The sequence below is a fragment of the Alosa pseudoharengus genome, unplaced genomic scaffold (assembly GCF_046254945.1).
Source record: "Alosa pseudoharengus isolate Yale_2024_CS ecotype anadromous, Long Island Sound unplaced genomic scaffold, YU_APseudo_1.1 YU_APseudo_1.1_scf_24, whole genome shotgun sequence".
Taxonomy (NCBI): Eukaryota; Metazoa; Chordata; class Actinopteri; order Clupeiformes; family Clupeidae; genus Alosa; species Alosa pseudoharengus.
Genome location: NW_027468689.1, coordinates 21,328,658 through 21,348,714, shown reverse-complemented (window position 1 = coordinate 21,348,714; position 20,057 = coordinate 21,328,658). Strand labels below are relative to the sequence as shown.

Below are 20,057 nucleotides of genomic sequence, written 5' to 3'. Positions count from 1 at the left end.
AGATGCTTTTGCCTGTCATCTTTTGTTGGAAAATGTTTTTGCCACAAGAATGAGCAACAAAACAAGTTCATTGAGTGTTTTTTGCCACTTCACACTCTACCTCCTGTCTGTCTGTCTGTCTGTCTCTCTCTTTCTCTCTCTCTCTCTCTCTCTCTCACCGACATTGGTTTTCCTTCCCTTGTTGGTGTTTTCTGCCGTGAAAATGCTCATCATCCTCTGGTAATCCACCCAGATCACCTGACAGCCTCCTATCAATCAGATCAGGTCTTACTGTTTGGCTGCCTTGTCACCATGGAGCCTGTGTCACCACTGGGATTGATTGACAGGCTGGTGCTGCTCAGTCATTCTAGAAATCACCGCAGAGAGAGAGAGAGTGGAAGGAAAGAGCTAGACGGGGGAAAGGAGAGAAAGATAGAAGGAGAAAGGGAGAACGAAAGGTCTAGATGAAGAGGGCGAGACAGGATATGCGTTCAGAGATACACAGTGTGTGTGCGGACATAGTGGAGGGAAATAGTGGAGGGAAGAGAAAATGAGCACAAGACTGTGTGTGTGTGTGTGTGTGTGTGTGTGTGTGTGTGTGTGTGTGTGTGTGTGTGTGTGTGTGTGTGTGTGTGTGTGTGTGTGTGTGTGTGTGTGTGTGTGTGTGTGTGTGTGTGTGTGTGTGTGTGTGTGTGTGTGTGTGTGTGTGTGTGTGTGTGTGTTTCTGTGACTGGTAGTTGAGTATTGAAATGCACATTGGAAGTTCAGGGACTGTTTATAGATGGATTATGGTTTGAAGGGGCTGGGGTTTAGGGTTGATAAGCCTTCTGGTTTGGACATCTTGAAGATCTATAGTCCACTGGGCATTCACTGAAACAAACCCATTACATGTGTTCCACAGGAGTACCTGCACAGCACTAAACAGATCTCCATGTGAAAAGTGGTTTTGACACACCTGGATACTCACTGAATACACACTGAATTCTGAATACACACACACACACACACACACATCAAGTAAGAACATTTGTATGGCTGCTGATGTAACAGAGTGAAACACACTGCTTTGACACACACACACATACACACAAACACACACACGCTCACATTAATACACACACTAACACACAAGGACACACTTTCCAATCTCCCATTGCAGCTCAGACTACAGACAGCAATACACACACACACACACACACACACACACACACACACACACACACACACACACACACACACACACACACACACACACACACACACGTACACACACGTACACACACTCCTTTCAGGTTAAATCTCATATCTCTCTCTCGCTCTCTCATCCTTCCCTTCATTGGATAGCCTCTTGAATTCTGTAGGTGTGACCTCAGTGACCCTTTGTGAGATGGCCACCTTGCACAATCCTTTGTGCAATTTTCTTCTCCAGATAGGAAATAAGATGGAACAATATATGGTCCATAACACGAGTCTCATCTCTCTCACTGGGTCCCTTTCAAGTGGCCCTCTGACATTTTGGTCTCCCATGCCCTCTCCTCCTCTATACTCACCTCTCCTTTACACCTTACACACACACACACACACACACACACACACACACACACACACACACACCTTTTTTGCACCTCTGTCTTTTCTTTCATTCGTTGCTCTGTGGAGCCTGAATTTGAAGGTGTGATACAAGAGAAGTGGAAAAGTTAGCCAGCTTGTTTTACCTCCCTGTCTCTCTCTCTCTATCTCTCTCTCTCTCTCTCTCTGTCTGGTCTGTCTCTCTCTTTCGCTCTCTATCACTCAAATGCTTCCATTTTTCACCCTCCTTTGTGTACGCCGGTGACATGATGGGGTGGGTTTCCTCAGGTGCAAATCCATCAGTGACGTTATAAATCAGAAGACGTAGTAGTAGAGCACTGTGGAGCTTCACTGCTGTGCCACTGTGTTTGCAGAAGTGCTGTCATCTCATAGCAGTAAGCGGAAAGTATCAAATTAATCCAAATCAAATTCATTTCTGGGGAGTATTTGTCTCGCACACGCAATCCCTCTCTTTCTCAATTCTGTTTTCAACGTAAAGAACCTGTATTAACCTGATCACTACACTGTACTAATATAATCTTGAATTTCCCCTTGGGGATCAATAAAGTATCTATCTATCTATCTATCTATCTATCTATCTATCTAATATGTAATAGATAATATGTAATAATGACAATAAGTATGCTACAACAAATGAAGCTTGAAATAAAGAGCATATGTCAGAAACGTAAAAAGAACAATTAAAGAAACAGTGTATTCACAGCAGCTGTTTTGTGTCTTCTCTTGCCCCCCCCCCCTTTCTCTCTCTCTCTCTCTCTCTCTCTCTCTCTCTATCTATCTCTCTCCTCTTCTCCTCTTTCTCTCTCTCACATTGCTAACTCCTTCTCTCAGACCTTGCTGGAGACCACAACCAGCTTGCTTAACTCGGACCTGCACTGGTCACTGTCCCAGCTGCGGGTGGCCGTGAGCCGGGGCCTACACCCACGTCAGGACCACTGCAACCTCTGCCTACAGCAGTACAAGAGACGGCATGAGAGCCAGGAGGAGATCATCATCTTCAGGTACTATCACACACACACACACACACACAAACTACACACACTCTCATTCATACTCATACTCTCACACACACACACACACACACACACATACACACACACACACACACACACACACACACACACACATTCACATTCACATTCACATTCACACACTCTCACTCATACTCACACACACACAAACACACACACACACACAAACTACACACACTCTCACTCATACTCTCTCTCTCTCTCTCACACACACACACACACACACACACACACACACACACACACACACACATATACATTCACACCTGTACACACCTTCACTCTTACTCATGGACTCAAGTTTAGATCATTAACATGAAAGCCTCCAGCAAACATCAGCAAGAGCCAAGAGATCAGAGCACACTCACATACAGTACTCAAACTGTCCACACACTCAAACACACTCACACACTCAAACTGTCCACACACTCAAACACACTCATACACTCAAACTGTCCACACACTCAAACTGTCCATACACTCAAACACACTCACACACACAAACTGTCCACACACTCAAACACACTTACAGTACATACTCAAACTGTCCACACACTCAAACTGTCCACACACTCAAACTGTCCACACACTCAAACTGTCCACACACTCAAACACACTCACACACTCAAACTGTCCACACACTCAAACACACTCACGCACCCAAACTGTCCACACACAATCAAACACACTCACACACTCAAATTGTCCGATACAGCAACACACAAATTCAGTCATTATTTGACCCACTTGATGGACACTTTGAAGAGCCTGTTTGCTAAACAGCTGATCATCTTTTAATGGCCATTATTCACTGTTTGATAGCTAACATCTTATAATTCATTCTGTCAACCCTAGCTACGCTTCAGTCACCCGTGCTAACTCTTCCTGTTTCCTCTTTCCTGTTTCCTGTTTGTTTCCGGTTTCCTGTAGCTGTGGCCACCTGTACCACTGCCAGTGCCTGCAACGGAAGGAGCGCGGCGGGCCGGGGGCGGGGCCTGCGGGTTGGAGCTGCTACAAATGCACCTCCAGTCAGGGTGGGCGGAGCTCGGAGCGCGGCGCCACGGAAACGGGCCGAGGCAGGGCCGCCTCGCTCGCACAGGTCAGTCGCATGAAAGCAGTACAGCTCCTCGTAGGCTAGTCGAGTAGATGAGATGGGTCATGAAGGTTCAGAGCCAAACTCCTCCAGGATACCTTTCTGCGATCCCAAACTCTGCCAAAATTGGTTATTATTGTGTTATTGTAGTTAGAAGTAGAAGTATCTGCAAGTACAGTAGGCCTGTGTCAAGGCCTTATTTAAAGTAAAGAGCTGTCTCCTCAGCTAACCTCTTCTGTATGGGTTTATATTTCATCGCATAGGTCAGAGTAGCAATCTAACCCTTAGTGCTCCTGGAGTCAAACTACACTTGGCAGGTCAGATGGGTGTGTGTATGAATAAATCAGACATGCTCAAGGCAACAGTATCGTTTTTTACGTCATTCGCTAATCCAGGAAAATGCTTCCAGCGATGCGAAAGTCATTTAGAGTCATCCACACACACACTCATGAACATATGCATTCAGTCGGTTACCCCTGACGACAGAGGTGTTTCCAAGGTGACACAGCGGTTGGTAGAAGAGGAAAAAATGTGTGTTTGTGTGTGTGTGTGTTTGTGTGTGAGTGTGTGTGTGTGTGTTTGTGTGTGAGTGTGTGTGTATGTGCACGTGTGTCTATGGGGAGGCAACAACAAAACAACACCTCTCCCCACCTGCGATCAGAGTGAAGCCAAACAGCACATCAAGTCAATTAGCCCGAGGGCTGTGTGACATACACCTCCTCAAACGCAGACAAGCACCACGTTGTGCACACACACACATACACGCACACACACTCACACACTCAAGTAGTCAAAATACCATAGATACATTAACACCCAGATACACATAGCAGATGCACAACCAGTGCAGACACAAACACACACACACAACAACACACACACACACACACACACACACACACACACACACACACACACACACACACACACACACACACACACACACACACACACACACACACACACACACACACACACACACACACACACACACACACACACACACATACATACATACATACATATACAGTAGGCATTCAACCACAGGCAGGCACAGACCTATTCTCTATTTACCTTTGTGTTTAAACTAACCATAACCCCACACACACAAATGTCCTATTTATATGGACACTTTTAATCTGATTAGAATTGGAATAAGGGCTCAATAAAAATGACACATTGATCAGAATAAAACTGCCTATCCGATTAGAATTTAATCGGAATGAAAGGGGTGATGTATTCTCTTCTTATTCCGATTGAACAGCCATGTATACAGTCAATCAGGTTGCCTGCTGTAGCTTCTCAAGGAAAACCAAAGCAGCAGCAGCTATTCTGGTCAAAGATTTAAGAGCACTCTAGCGCACCAGTCCATGTAAATGGGGCTTATGTTTCAGGTAAGGTGAGAATCTGTAGAGAGGCACTTCAACATACTCACACACACGCAATTACTTGTGGCACATCCCCACACACCTTCACAAACACACACACTCAAGCAGTCAAACTACTACAGAAACACACAAACAAGCATGCATGCATCCCTTTTTCTGGTAGTGGACATGATTTGGGGTTTTGGGGACATGATTGGTTTCTTGCTGGGTTATCCTCTTCAAATACATAATGTCTCTCTCTCTCTCTCTCTCTCTCTCTCGCTCTCTCTCTCTCTTTCTCTCTCTCTCTTTCTCTCTATCTCGGTCTGCAGAACCGGGTGACGTCAGCTCACAGGGGAGTTGGAGAAGGCCCGGGAAAGAAGGTAAATCCATGCGGCTGCCTCACAATGGGATTCAATTAGATATGACCAGATTAGGTCAGATTAGCGCAGCATTAAATTAATCCAGGTGTGTAATCTGTCGAAAGCCTCCCAGGTTACAGGTCACCTCCTTGTAGAGAGGCTGTACTCTCTTTCCAAGATGTTCCACACATCTCTTGTCTTCCTTTATTCTTTCATTGATGAATTTATTCTGTTTTTTCTCTCCCTTTAAAAAGGACACAGAGAGTGTCATGGAAATGTCTGATGTTTTATTCATTTGGCAATTATATAACTATAACTATAAAGTATATTATTCGAATAACATAGAAATACTCTCATACACACTTGCAGTGCTATAAAATACATTTGCAAGGTTACATCCACTGCTATATTTTTTGGCTGTTTGCAGTTTTTCTTTTTGCAAGTTGTTTTGAAGACAGGGAGGCCGTGACATATTCCTTTTTTTCACGGTTGATGTCGTAGTTAAAAGAGCGGAACGGTGAATGTCTGAAACGTTCTAAAAGCCTGATCGTGGCCGTTTCTCCACAAAATGCCGGTGCACTCATCCATATAGCGCAGAAAAAAATCCCCTCCTCCCTCTATCTCTCACTCTTTCTCTCTCTATCTCTCACTTTTCTCTCATCTCTCTTTCAGCTCAGATGGGGAATGAGGCTACTGTTGATTGCATCAGTCATAGTGTCGCTTCCCCTCTTTCTCTCTACCTCTCCCTCTCTCCATCTCTCCACCCTCTCCCACTTTCTCTCCACCTCTCCCTCTCTCCATCTCTTCACCCTCTCCCTCTTTCCTCCACCCTCTCCATCTCTCCATCTCTCTCCCTCTCCACCTCCCCTTGTTCATCTAGCCTCTCCTCCTCTCCCTCTCTCCTCCACCCTCTCCATCTCTTCACCTCTTCCTCTCTCCTCTACCCCCTCCCTCTCTCCACCTCTCCCATTCTCTCTCTCCATCGCTGTCGCAGACAGTTACAGTGAGGAGTCTCTTTTCACCTGCCCTTGATTTTGTCTTCCCGTCCGTGAGCCTGGACCTCGCGCTCCATTGGCCTGCTTTGTATTCATGTGCCTCTCCATCAAGCCGTGAAGCTCCTCATTCAAAGTGACGCTTCGTCACAGAGAGAAAGAGATAGTGGCCTGAACCTAACAATCAACCCCTCCCCATCTACATGTAGCTCTCTCTTCTCTCTTATGCCTTCTCTCTGATCTGGCTTTCTGTGCCACACACACACACACACACACACACACACACACACACACACACACTCATACACACACGCAGAAAGAGAGACTCTCTCTCTCTCTCTCTCTCTCTCTCTCTCTCTCTCTCTCTCTCTCTCTCGCTCTCTCTCTCGCTCTCTCCCACACACACACACACACACATACAGAGACACACACACACAGACACACACTCACACACAAACACACATGCACACACACACACACACAAACATACACTCAGACGTCCACGTTCACTTGATTTTTTAGCAGCAGGCCAAAAATGACTATAATTAAGAGTAAGTAATTACCCAGGGTTTGCGGTTATTGCCCATGTAATACTAATCACAGTTATGCAAATGACAGTGTGGCCACACATCAAGGAGGGCAGTGATCAGGCACACACAGGAACGCACATACACACTTGCACCTGCACACACACACACGCACACATACACTTGCACCTGTACACACACACACACACGCATACATACATACATACATACACGCACACACACGCACACGCACACACACACACACAAAGACACACACACACACACACTAGCACAGGTTAAATAGGGGTGAGCGTTAAATTCTGCTTGTTGGTGGGTTTATTTCGGTAGGTCTGTTTTGTAAGTCTGAGTGTAGCGCACAGTAGGACATATTCCTTCCTTGAATACCCTAGAATACCCATTTCCCCACAGTGCATAGTGATTCTGGTATTTATGAAAGGGCTCTGCAGGTTCCCAGAAAAACAAAATCATTGTTCCTGGAGGAAAAGATTGGTGGAAATAAATATGTGAGATTGGTGGATGTTGTGGTATTCAAATCAAACTCACAGGCTCAGTGTCTGAACGGGGAGTGAGCAGCAGATAGACCGTAATTCTTTCCCATACCCCCTACGTGGAGGAGAATAATGATGTAGCACTGATGACATGAGGAGACCACCCTCTGCCTCTCGCCCCCCACTATCCTTGGCACAGTGATAGAGCCAGAGACGGTCAAGTCTTGGAAAGAGCTGCATGGAAGCGTGAAGAAATGGCAGCCATTTTGTAGATCACCAGTAGAGCCACACTTGCTGTGAAGGCTTCAGTGAAAGATTCAGGAAACGATGCACTGGGACACAAAGTATAAGAATACACACTGTGCTGACAGTGATTGAGGCAGAATACATGTTAAAGGGATGTGAATGTGAAAGAGGATCTTCCACTTCCACATTGATGATTGGGTTGTGTAGTCCATCTTGTTACAATGTTGATGTTGGACTCCGGTATTTCATAATGCTCTAAAAGTGAATTCCAGAGAATCTACAAGGTGTAACAGTAATTATAAACTCTTGTCAAACTCCGATATTTGTAGAGAAAACTAAAAACTTTATAATAGATTTTTTTCTTGAATAATGAAGGATCAGCAAACCCACAAATAGTTTGGGAAGCTTTCAAATGTGCTTTTAGAGGGCACGCAATACAAATGGCCTCCTATAGACAAAAACAAAATAAATCAAAAGAACGGAATATTCAAAAAGAAATTGATATTTTAGTAGCACTTGTGAACCAATCAGAAGCCTCACAGGATGTATTGGATGCACTTGAACAAAAACAACAAGAATATGAACAATTAATGAATGAAAATGCAAATAATATATATTATAAGAATAAAGCAGAATGGATGGAAAAGGGGGAAAGATGTAACAAATTCTTTTTGAACTTACAACGAAGTAATAATTCTAAAAATAATATTCATAGACTAATAGATAATAGAAATAATATAAAAACTACATCAGAGGAAATCATGGAGGAAATAGAAAGATATCCTTCACCAACTAAAGCTTTCTTTAAAGAATATGAACAACAATATTTAAGTTTATTTGGAATGGCAAAAAAGATTAAATTAAGCGAGCATACCTTTATAATGATTATGAGTTAGGTGGTATAAAACTCTTGAATTTGAAATCTATGAATAAATCATTAAAAGCGTCTCTCATACAAAAATTCTATCTGAATCCAGACTGGTTTTCAAGTAAGCTGCTAGAAAGGATTCATCCAATATTTGGAAAAAAACTATACCCATTTTTACAGATACACCCAACACACTTTGTTAAGATAGAAAGCATTATTAATATGTCTGCCTTCTTACTGGAAGCATTACGAAGCTGGCTACATTTTCAGTATTACCCACCAGAAAATAATGAAGAGATATTACAACAAATTTTATGGTTTAATTCAAATATTCAAATGGGAGGAAATGTAATCTTTTTTAAGCAGATGTTTAGAAAAATAATTATTTTTATTAAAGATATAGTTAATGAAAAGAGTGAAATCCTGTCATATAAACAAATAACACTTAGATATGGAAATATAGGTAGCATACAACAGTACAATCAATTAATTGCATCAGAGCCTTTAGATTGGAAAAAAAAATCAAGGCCAACTGTAAAAATAATTTAGTATGTAGACAAACAGCAGTATAAATGGCTTAATGGAATAAAAATTAATAAAGATATATATAGATTTTACTTACAAACAGATAAACTGGTGGAAATTCCATACAAAATGTTTGATAGCTGGGAAAAAATGACTGTCCAATTCCATGGAAATGTATCTTTAAAATTTTGTATGACTCTTCATTAGACATAAAAGTATGTTTTTTCCATTATAAGCTAATTTATAAATATCTAAATATTAAAAAGATGTTACATATTTGGGGTATAGAGACAAATCCATACTGTCGTTTTTGTTTAGAAGAAGAGGAAACAACTGATCATTTATTTTGGTATTGTTCTCCAACTGCTTTATTTTGGCTTGAAGTTCAAAGCTGGCTACGGCAATGTGATATAAACTTACACATAGATCTGTCCACAGTACTTCTGGGTGACTTGACAAGTGGCAGTCAATCACTTCAAAATATCATTTTTCTGCTAGGTAAAATGTTTATCAAGAAAATGACAGATGCAAAAAAAGTGAACATAAGAAGATTTAAAAATTATATTAGATATTACTGTGAAACAGAATGTATAATGGCACATGAGATGGGTAAAACATTATGTGCAGATAGATGGGTTAAAGTAAAAGAAAAACAAGGGTGGACTTAGGAATATTATATACAGAAGCGGGGAAAAAAAAACGAATTGAAAATATGAGAGCATTTGAATATAAGAGGGGGGTTGGGAGGGGGGCGATTTGGTAGGGGTTAATATATAATTTAAAATGTGCGTGTGGAGGCAAACTAAATGAAATATGTAAGGTAATTTATTTATTCTCTTTAAATATGTCTTGTTTTGTTTTTTTATTTTTGAATTGTTATGAATTGTTATTGAATAGTGCTTGTAGAAAGGAGACAATACAAAACAAAAAGTTCCCCAATGAGGGGGGGTGGTGGTGGGTTAAAAAAAAAAAAACTCTTGTCAAACTCGAAACGAACTAAATGAACCAAATCATGACCTCACTTCAACCTCATTTGATGCTCTTTTGCATGTTGTTTTTGTTCCTGGAGGGGATTTTCAAAGACTGACTTTTCAGCTGTCAGAAATCACTGAATTATACATAAATTGATTTTTCCTGTACGTCTTTCACATAGAAAACACTTTGGGGAGGAATAACATTACTATTGTGCTTTGGAGCTGTCTGACTTCCTGGGTTCAAGCAACGGTAATCCTTGTCTAGACACTCAGGTGTGGTCTAACTAGGTAGTGTCAGCCTGTCAAACGCCCTCCAAAGCCGCCTGAACATACGTCATGCGAGTCCTTGACATACCACACTACACACTTTTCTGCTTGTTTCATATGGTGGTGACCCTGTGGACCAAATGTACTGTAGGCTAAAAGCTTTGGCAGCAGGCTTCTTCACTGGCTTAATCCTTGAAGGTTTAGCTAGTGAGGCTTGTACCACATTGTTCAATTATGAGTTTGATTCTGTCACACCAACGCTGTGGTGTAACTGAATCAAACACTCGCTTTCGTAACCATTCAAGCACAGTTACCAACGTTAGCAAATAGAAAATGTCTGGAAAATTAATTGGAGAAGTGACGTGCGTGTGTGGATGCAATGTAGGTGTCAGTAGATAATGTGAGAGACTAAATGAGTAGACAAAGAAAAGAGAAAAGGAGAGAGATCTAGAATAAGGGAGAGTGAAAAGTGCCAGTGCAAGAGAAAGTCAAAATAGGTGCCTGCATGAAAGAAAAAAAGTGCCTAATGGGAAAGAGAGGACAGCCCCTAATATAGCAGCACCTGGTTACAGGTGCACCCAATTACCAATTAATCTCCCCAGGTCCAACCCCGCCCGTGCACTGACATGAGATGGCCTGAGGAGGGCACAGGGGGTCGTAACAGTGGCCATTTCAAAAGCTTTGCTGGTCTTCGGTCATGAAGGTCTTCACACCCCTCTTGAGGTCCCTGGAGTCAAGTCAACTCAACTTTTATACTTAAATGTTTTTTTTTCAACCTTTATAAATAATGCTAATTGAGTTAGCTCGAAATCAAGCACAGTGGTTGACTGAGTAATTGCATTAATTAAATTTGGTGAGAGCAGTGCCACAATAAATAATTTGTGAGCAGTAAATGATGTAAACACAGCATAGCATAAATGAGCAAGTGGAGAGTAATAATCAAGTCACAAAGTTTCAAATTCAAGCATACTTAAAGATGCAATTTTTTCTGAACGTATTACAGGCATTTGGGGGCCAATTATTACTGCTTTGGTTACTGTCATAACCCCAAGACAACTCTACACCTTTAGAGTCCAAGCATATACTGTTCATTTCATTTGCATTTCCATTGTCCAGTGTCTGTGATCTCTCTGTGGTAATTCTGAGAGAGGCAACAGCACCAGTGTTACAGGGTCAGTGAACTCAAGGTCAAACAGTCCACCTGTAGTGCAGTGCAGCCCAATGTATCCATGCCTCCAAGGAAAACACCTGCAAAGTACCTGTGCTGTGCACTCAGGTGCATACACACCTATGACTTTACATGTCACAGTTGTTTAGTCGTTCAACAAGGCGAAAAAAAACATGCAACCTCACACATACACACACACACTCACACACAAGTACGTTTCACTGACCAACGTGCAACTCGGTGGCTTAGCAGTCACACAGGGATCTGTCTGTTATGTAAAGCCCTGTGATGACTTTCCTGTCTGCCGCGGGGAGAGTGACGCATAGCTGCCTCTCATCAGCACCCAGATGTGTGTTTTAGTCCGCCCCCCTGCTTAAATGTCAGCTCCGCCATTCCGTAATTACTCAGTCGCACCCGACGGACATCTCTCCAGATCAACACAGAAAATGGCATTCTTAATGTAACAATTAAATCCTGTGATTTGACTTACTGATTTTCTCCTTTTTTTCCCCAGTTCTTATTATCAAGTGCCAGTCACATCAAGTTTTTTTTTTTCAGGAAATATAAAAAAAATGGCAAAGCGGTTCACATCAACCATGAAATGTTCAAATTTCCCCTGACATTTTTGCTCCCGGAGTCACACGAACACACACATACATGCTCACACAAGGGAAATTTCAACCAATTTCAACTGCACATATCAATCAGTAATCACTAATGTCTAATGGTGGCCCAGTTTAGAGACAGTGCCACTTACAGTACATATCAGTTCTACAGACACCGGACAGTATGCAGTTAACATTACATTACATAAGAGTTGATGTCAAAGGCTCCAACTTTAGGTTGATTCAGTGCGTTATTTTTGTGTCATTTGTGCAATGAGTTTTTTTTTTTTTTTTTTTTTTGGGGGCCCACCACCACCACCCCCCCCCTCTTCGGAGGACAACTTTATTTTTATTTAAGTAACATACTTTTCAAGTGCAAATACAATTGTCCTACCTCAACCATTTATGTATATGACCCTGGAATCGTATCATATAGCACCACGTGAATTGAAACATAAAACACATGAAACGCAATAAGGTAACGTAGACAAGTGAGACGGATAGACAGACAAACATACAGACAGACATACAGACAGACAGACATACAGACAGACAGTGGGACAGGACGATGACAGAGCTGACAGGATGGGACTCAGTTCTTTGTAATTGAATGGAAAGGTCTGTGAGTGGTCATGGTAAAGGGCTTTGGTAACATGCTATGTTTGGGTGTTGTTAGTGTGTGTCTATATGTAGTGGTGAATGTAGGGGGGAAAGGAGGAAATAAGGTTAAATAAAATAGATAAATTAAGTTTAATCAATCAATTGATTAATTAATCAAACAATCAACCAATCAATTCAATCAAACAAATAAACAGATAGATAAAGACAGAGAAGGGGGCAAGGAAAGGGGGGAGAGCTTGGGGTTATAGTTTTGTTGAATTTAAAAATGATAGAAAGGGAGACCAGGTGTTTTCAAAGGCTGACATTTGCTTCTCTCTATGTGCATGATGTTTTTCTATTGTAATATATTCTGTGATTAAGTTTTTCCAGTGATTGATATGGCATGATTTCTTTGATTTCCAGTTTTGGAGGACTACTTTCTTAGCGGCAGTTAGAGAGATGAGCAAGGGTTTTTTGAAGTGTTGCGTAATGTGGATTTCAGAAATGTCATTAAGAAGACAGAGTGTTGAGATGATGGGATTCTGGAGTCTATGATGTGCCTCAGTGATTGTGACCCAAAAAGAGTGGACAGGTTGACAGAGCCACATGGCGTGCAGATAGTCGTCTGTGCTACCTAAAGTGCATTGTGAACAAATATCTGTGTTTGTTAAGCCCATTTTAAACATTTTACTTTGAGTGTGCAGTGAGTTATGAGTATGAGGTAAGCATCAGGTGACTTTGCTTTAGTAAGTGATGAGTTTAGTGATGAATGTGTTCATGTCTGTTTAAAATGCAGTGAGTTTGGTGTCCAAGGGATTTTTGATTGTTGTTATGTATATTGTATGTGTTCATCTTGCTTGTGTGTGTGTGTGTGTGTGTGTGTGTGTGTGTGTGTGTGTGTGTGTGTGTGTGTGTGTGTGTGTGTGTGTTTTTTACGTGTGTGTGTGTGTGTGTGTGTGTGTGTGTGTTTTTCCAGCTGACGTGTGAGGCTACTCTGGATGCACAGCAGAGCCAAGCCTGGGATCAGTTGCGGTGCATTTACCGAGGGCCATCAAGGGTAAGGCGGCCAACCATTGTGCACACAAACACACTTTGACGCTGTAAATTCTACTGTGCGTGTGTGTGTGTGTGTGTGTGTGTGTGTGTGTGTGTGTGTGTGTGTGTGTGTGTGTGTGCGCGGGTTTGTGGGTGTGTGCACGCGTGTCAGGCGTGTGTCCGTCTCACCCTCCCAGGACACCCTCTGCTGCTCTTATTTGAAACACCATTAAAATTGCATGTGTCTGCAGCGCTTTTATCAAGCCCAGCATGCCTGAGCCTTGGAGAGGCTGGCACTCCCCTCCTGTCTGTCTGCATACACACACTCCCCCACACACACTCACTCACACTCCCTCCTTCATCATTCTCTTCTTTTTTCTCTTCTCTCTCTCTATCTATTTATCTATCTGTCTATCTGCTTTGCTCTTTCACTCTGTCTACACTAATGCCTTAGAGTAAAATATGACTCTTTCTTCTGGACCCTCTCTCTATCTCCCCCCTCCCCATCTCTCCATTTGTGTTCCCGGCTCTGAAGCAGTTTTTCCTCTCTCTCTCTCTCTCTCTCTCTCTCTCTCTCTCTCTCTCTCTCTCTCTCTCTCTCTCTCTCTCTCTCTCTCTCTATCTCCATTTGTGTTCCCGGCTCTGAAGCAGTTTTTCCTCTCTCTCTCTCTCTCTCTCTCTCTCTCTCTCTCTCTCTCTCTCTCTCTCTATCTCCATTTGTGTTCCTGGCTCTAAAGCTGTTTTTCCTCTCTCTCTATCTCCCCCCCTCCCCATCTCTCCATTTGTGTTCCCGGCTCTGAAGCGCTCTCTCTCTCTCTCTCTCTCTCTCTCTCTCTCTCTCTCTCTCTCTCTCTCTCTCTCTCTCTCTATCTCCATTTGTGTTCCTGGCTCTGAAGCTGTTTAAAGAGAGGAGGAAAGAAAGTGTGATGCTGGCTGCCTTGGAGCCTCAGGGCTGTCACTCTCCTCCAGCCACAGACAAATGCCCTGCTCACCATCACAGACCTGAAACACACACACACACACACACACACACACACACACACACACACACACACACACGCACACTAAGTAAATATGCAGTTATGGCCGAGTCCACAAAGGTGAGGTGAGGTGAGCGTGCAAATAGGTTCGTTTAGCACACACATTGTGATTGCATCAGTATGTTCTAAAGAATGTACAGTAGTGTAGGAGCAGCAGAGATGAATGATGTTATTGTTGTGAAGAGGAGAGGTATCTCTCTCTCTCTGTATATAATGTAAGATTTTTCCATTCTTGTAAAAGGGGACATGCCATTTTTGAGCCGTTGGATAAACTAAGGGCTGCTTTGAAGCCAGTTTCAAGGAGTCATGCAGTTACCAGTCATTACAAAATGTCTTACAGCGCTACATTTCTGTGTGTCTGGGTCATTACCGTGTATCATAGCTGTGTCTGCTAGGGTCTTGTGAAGCAGTTTTTCAGGTGTTTTGTCTCTAGGCCAGACAGAACACCCAGATAGCCTACATAAGGTTCCCAGGCTCTCGGGATGCACGGAATGAAACATTGTACGCGGTTTCTAATATTCCAAAAGTAGTAGGCGAGATTATCTGGGCTTATACTGTGCACAACTTGTTTCTCATTATTGTGAATGCAGCTTGTTCCCCTTTCAGCACACTAAACATCTGTTCAGTTGGCACTTCCACATATCGGGGAGTCCATAAAAGATAATGATAGAGAGATAGTGAGAGAATCACTTGAAGTGCTTGGGATGGGAAAAGATGATCATATTCAGAAGAGGCCGCATGGAAACTCTCCAGGAGGGTGAAAGAGGGATTCATTTCTCCTCACCACTCATACTAATCCAAAATATAGCCAACTCTCATTGCAGTTTATCTGTCTATGTATGTGTTTTGTGTTATGTGTGTGTGTAAGTGTGTGTGTGTGTGTGTGTTTGGTTTTAGAGCATAAAGAGTGAATTGGTGGGTTTTAGAGTGTCTCCCAAGGAGAAAGGAGAAGGGTGTGGTGTGGGTGGGTGATTGGGTGTGTGTGTGTGTGTGTGCGCGTGTATGTGCGTGTTTGAGATAGCTGGAGAATGGTGTGTATGGGCTGGTGATTGTCTGGTGTGTGTGGGCACAGCTGTAAAGTGTGTGAGCCCATCACACTCCCCTGAAAGCCATAGTCAAATCTGCGGGGCACAAGACATCAGGTGGCGGCCGCCACAATCCCACCCCGAGAGCCTGAACGGGATGTGGCGTTGCCATGGCGACGTCGCAGGTTGTCGAAACAAGTTCCTGTGCTGGAAGGAGCTGTTGCCCACCCCAATCCTCCACAACACCTGTGGCTATATGTGTCCATCCACATCTGCAACATCAAGGTCTGTGTGTGTGTGTGTGTGTGTGTGTGTGTGTGTGTGTGTGTGTGTGTGTGTGTGTGTGTGTGTGTGTGTGTGTGTGTGTGTGTGTGTGTGTGTGTGTGTGTGTGTGTGTGTGTGTGTGTGTGTGTGTGTGTTTCTCCATCAGCACCACTATGGGTGTCAAGGCTGTATCAACAAATAATCTATACCTCCCTGCAGGGCTCTAAAAAAGGGCCAGAATCTATCCCATAGGTCTCTGTGTGAGGGCAGCTTTGCTGGGGTCTGGAATGGCGTCTGTGCCCTGGGTATGTTTTGGGCATTGGACATTTGGGCCAATGGTGCACGGAGGCCAGCCCACCATTTGGTCGTAGTGGAGCGAGGTGTTCAAAGCGGCTTAGACCTCCACTCCGCCAGGCTGGCATGACTTTAGTTGGAACCGCTGGCATCTGTACCTCCGCCCTGTGCCCGCTTAATCTGTGTGTCCCGGTGAGGCCCGGCGAGATTTCCTCTCCGCCAGAGCAAAGCGGTTACTTGGAAACAACGACAGTAGTGTGTGTGTGTGTGTGTGTGTGTGTGTGTGTGTGTGTGTGTGTGTGTGTGTGTGTGTGTGTGTGTGTGTGTGTGTGTGTGTGTGTAGAGGAGGGGAGATCTAAATGTATGTGTTGAGGAAGGAACATTTGCATACTCAAAAACACACTCACACACTTCCTCCAACAAAAACAACCAAAGTTGTATGCTGCCAGATACAGTCATGTCTACCCATTCCCAGTAAATATTCCTGCATATGCATAGACTTCAAATAAATTGTAAGAGGAATACCTCTTCAGATGTGGCATCTCATTTTCGAGAGGGTCCTCGGTAGGACTGGACAATACAATAGACAGGACATTGCAGTACAACATACATATTCGCTCATATACACATACACGTAAACATACACATACATATACTGTCACGGTTCCAAGGTGAGAGCTTGACCCAAACGCAGGGCAAAATACGGCAAGGCAAGGTAATCTTAGAATTACAAGAATCTTTATTAGGACCTGAACTAACCGTGTGTACAGTAACACAACACACAATGACTAATAACCGACAAAGACTGAGGGGAGACAGAGGGTTTACATACACAGGGGTAACAGACACAGGTGGACAATGATCAAGGTAAAAAAAGAGACAGGTGGAAACCATAATTAAACTAACAGACGAGGATCCGGTGAGGGGCGGAGACACAGGCACAGGGAACAGAGGAGACATGAAGGAAAACACTAAACAGGGAAAACAAAACATGACAGGACCCTTACACATACACATATACATACACATACACTGTTACATACACATACACATATACATACACATTTATATTAAGGAGCTACATATACAAACAGTACTTACTCAAACACTCAGTTTGACAGTAAACATGTACAAACAAATTCACATTCGCACCATTACAGTTAGTTAAGCCCTCCAGGGGCCATCTGTCGGAGCTGAGAGTGATCACTCAAGGCCTGGGGTCAGTCGTGTGACAGGGATGGGGAGGAGAGGAGAGGAAGAAACTGGAGAGGAGGGGAAGCAGTAGCCCATCTGCTGTGGATCTCAGTCAGAGAGAGGAGAATGAGGGAGAATGATGAAGGGATGAGAGAATGATGAAGGGATGAGAGAGGGAGGCTGGGGGAGAGAGAGAATGATGAAGGGATGAGAGAGAGAGGCTGGGGAGAGCGAGAATGATGAAGGGATGAGAGAGAGGCTGGGGAGAGAGAGAATGATGAAGGGATGAGAGAGAGGGGCTGGGGAGAGAGAATGATGAAGGGATGCGAGAGGGAGGCTGGAGGAGAGAGAGAAGGACAAGTGCAGCGCTAACAGGAGGCTCAATCAGTCAGGGCAGTCAGGAGAAAAATGTGGACGAATGGATTGAATGGATTTTAGGGCTGTAACTACATTCTCTGGCAACTGTAAAAGAGAAAAGGTTAGAGAAAAACACTCAATTGAATCTCAGCAGAAATGAACCACACACACACACACACACACACACACACACACAGTTTACACCCCCTTTACCTCTTGTACCTACCCATAGGGTTAGTAACTTCCAACAGGAATGCAGTTTGCACCTCCGTATCGTTGAAGAGAAAACATCCTTTAGCCCAGCTGTCAACTCATTTGACAAGAAAATCTGTTTATGTGCTTTAGCTTCATGCACGAATGACGGGTTGCCGAGTGTGTTATGCAAGACTGCGGTGAACATTGATTTGCATGACAGGGTGGCCACTGTTCGACTCCTCCAAGGTGAAGACGGAAGACCTGTGGTTTGGTCTCGCCCCACTGAAACAGTGTTTCTATGGACATTTCATTGTTTGATGATCGTGTTTTAATTATCGCTGAAATAAAATGGAGAGCATAGCCCACACACGCACACACACTCACATATACACACACGGACACACACACACACACATGGACACACACACATGGACACACACATACATACATACACACACACACACACACACACACACACACTGACACACATACATACACACACCCACACAAACAGTTTTTAATAATAGATGGAGCTGCCTGGACACACACTTGGCGGCACCACACAGAAACGCACTGAAGGGTCGTTTAGCAAAGTCAGCAGCCCCAGTTGCTCTATGCTTTTACCGCTCCCTTACTTCGGCTTTGAAGAGTGTGTGTGTGTGAGAGAGAGAGAGAGAGAGATAGAGGGAGAGGGAGAGAGTCCGTTCTTCATCTGGCACTACAAACAGCTCTCTCCACCGCCCCACACTTATCCCCTCTGTGTGTTCAAAGTTAGATCAAAGATACTGGCAACACACACACACACACACACACACACACACACACCAAAACCCCCCTCAGATGGCTCTCAAGGAGGAGCTTCAAAACCTCCCAAATCAAAGAGTCCAACGAAAAAAAAGGATGAAGAAATAGAGGAGAGGATGAAACGGAAGGAAGGAGGGATAGTCATTGGTGGAGGAGAAGAAAGAACAGAAGAATGGAAGAAAAACAACGAAAAAATACAAAGAGTGACAACAGACGTGAAGAAAGAAAAATCCAGAAGTCTTTCTGGAGCAGCTGGAAGCTTGGTTGACAGTAGACAGAGTTTGCATCTGTGAACAGCTATCACCGTGTAGGGAGAGCATCTGTTTGCAGGGCTGCTGTCTGTGCCATCCTCTCTCTAGCTCCTCCATTGTCCCCCACAAAGCCCATTTGTTTGCACTTTTACACGAGTGATGGATGGAGTTTGTTGACATGTGACATGATAATGGCTCTGGAGGTCAGATATCGGAGGAATCTGATGAGTGTTCAGGCTGTGGAGTAAAATGATGAATTGTGTGTGTGTGTGTGTGTGTGTGTGTGTGTGTGTGTGTGTGTGTGTGTGTGTGTGTGTGTGTGTGTGTGTGTGTGTGTGTGTGTGTGTGTGTGTGTGTGTGTGTGTGTGTGTGTGTGTGTGTGTGTGTGTGTGTGTGTGTGTGTGTGTGTGTGTGTGTGTGTGTGTGTGTGTGTGTGTGTGTGTGTGTGTGTGTGTGTGTGTGTGTGTGTGTGTGTGTGTGTGTGTGTGTGTGTGTGTGGCTGTGGAGTAAAAGGATGAATGGTGTGTGCGTGCGCGCGTGTGTTTGTCTGTGTGTATATGCATAATGTGTGTGTGTGTTTGTGCATGCATAATGTGTGTGTGTGCATACTGTATATGTGTGCGTTTGTGTGTGTGTTGCGTATATGTTCCTGCAGTCCTGAATGTGTGTGTGTAAGCGTCATGTAAGCCTAATTGACAGGAGTTGAATCTCACTCAAAATAATGTTGCTAATGAGAGAGATGCACAAAATGAGGGGGAGTTTAAAGATCATTTTAACATTTTAATGAATCCTATTCCCCACCCTTCTCTCTCTCTCTCTTTCAAAACAAGTCTGAAGCATCTGCTTATGTATCCAGACCATGTACTAAGCTAGACTGTGTCAAATTTGTTTGGAC

At 43.5% G+C, this 20,057-nt stretch overlaps 1 protein-coding gene across 1 annotated transcript in view; it reads left to right on the top strand.

The window, feature by feature from the left end:
* vps8 (VPS8 subunit of CORVET complex) overlaps nt 1–20,057 on the top strand; it is a 93,588-nt gene that overhangs the window by 62,939 nt on the left and 10,592 nt on the right. The window contains exons 41-44 of the mRNA XM_076303450.1: nt 2,401–2,570; nt 3,531–3,699; nt 5,393–5,443; nt 13,680–13,760. Coding sequence (XP_076159565.1) covers nt 2,401–2,570; nt 3,531–3,699; nt 5,393–5,443; nt 13,680–13,760 — 471 coding nt within the window. The remainder of the gene's footprint in view (nt 1–2,400; nt 2,571–3,530; nt 3,700–5,392; nt 5,444–13,679; nt 13,761–20,057) is intronic.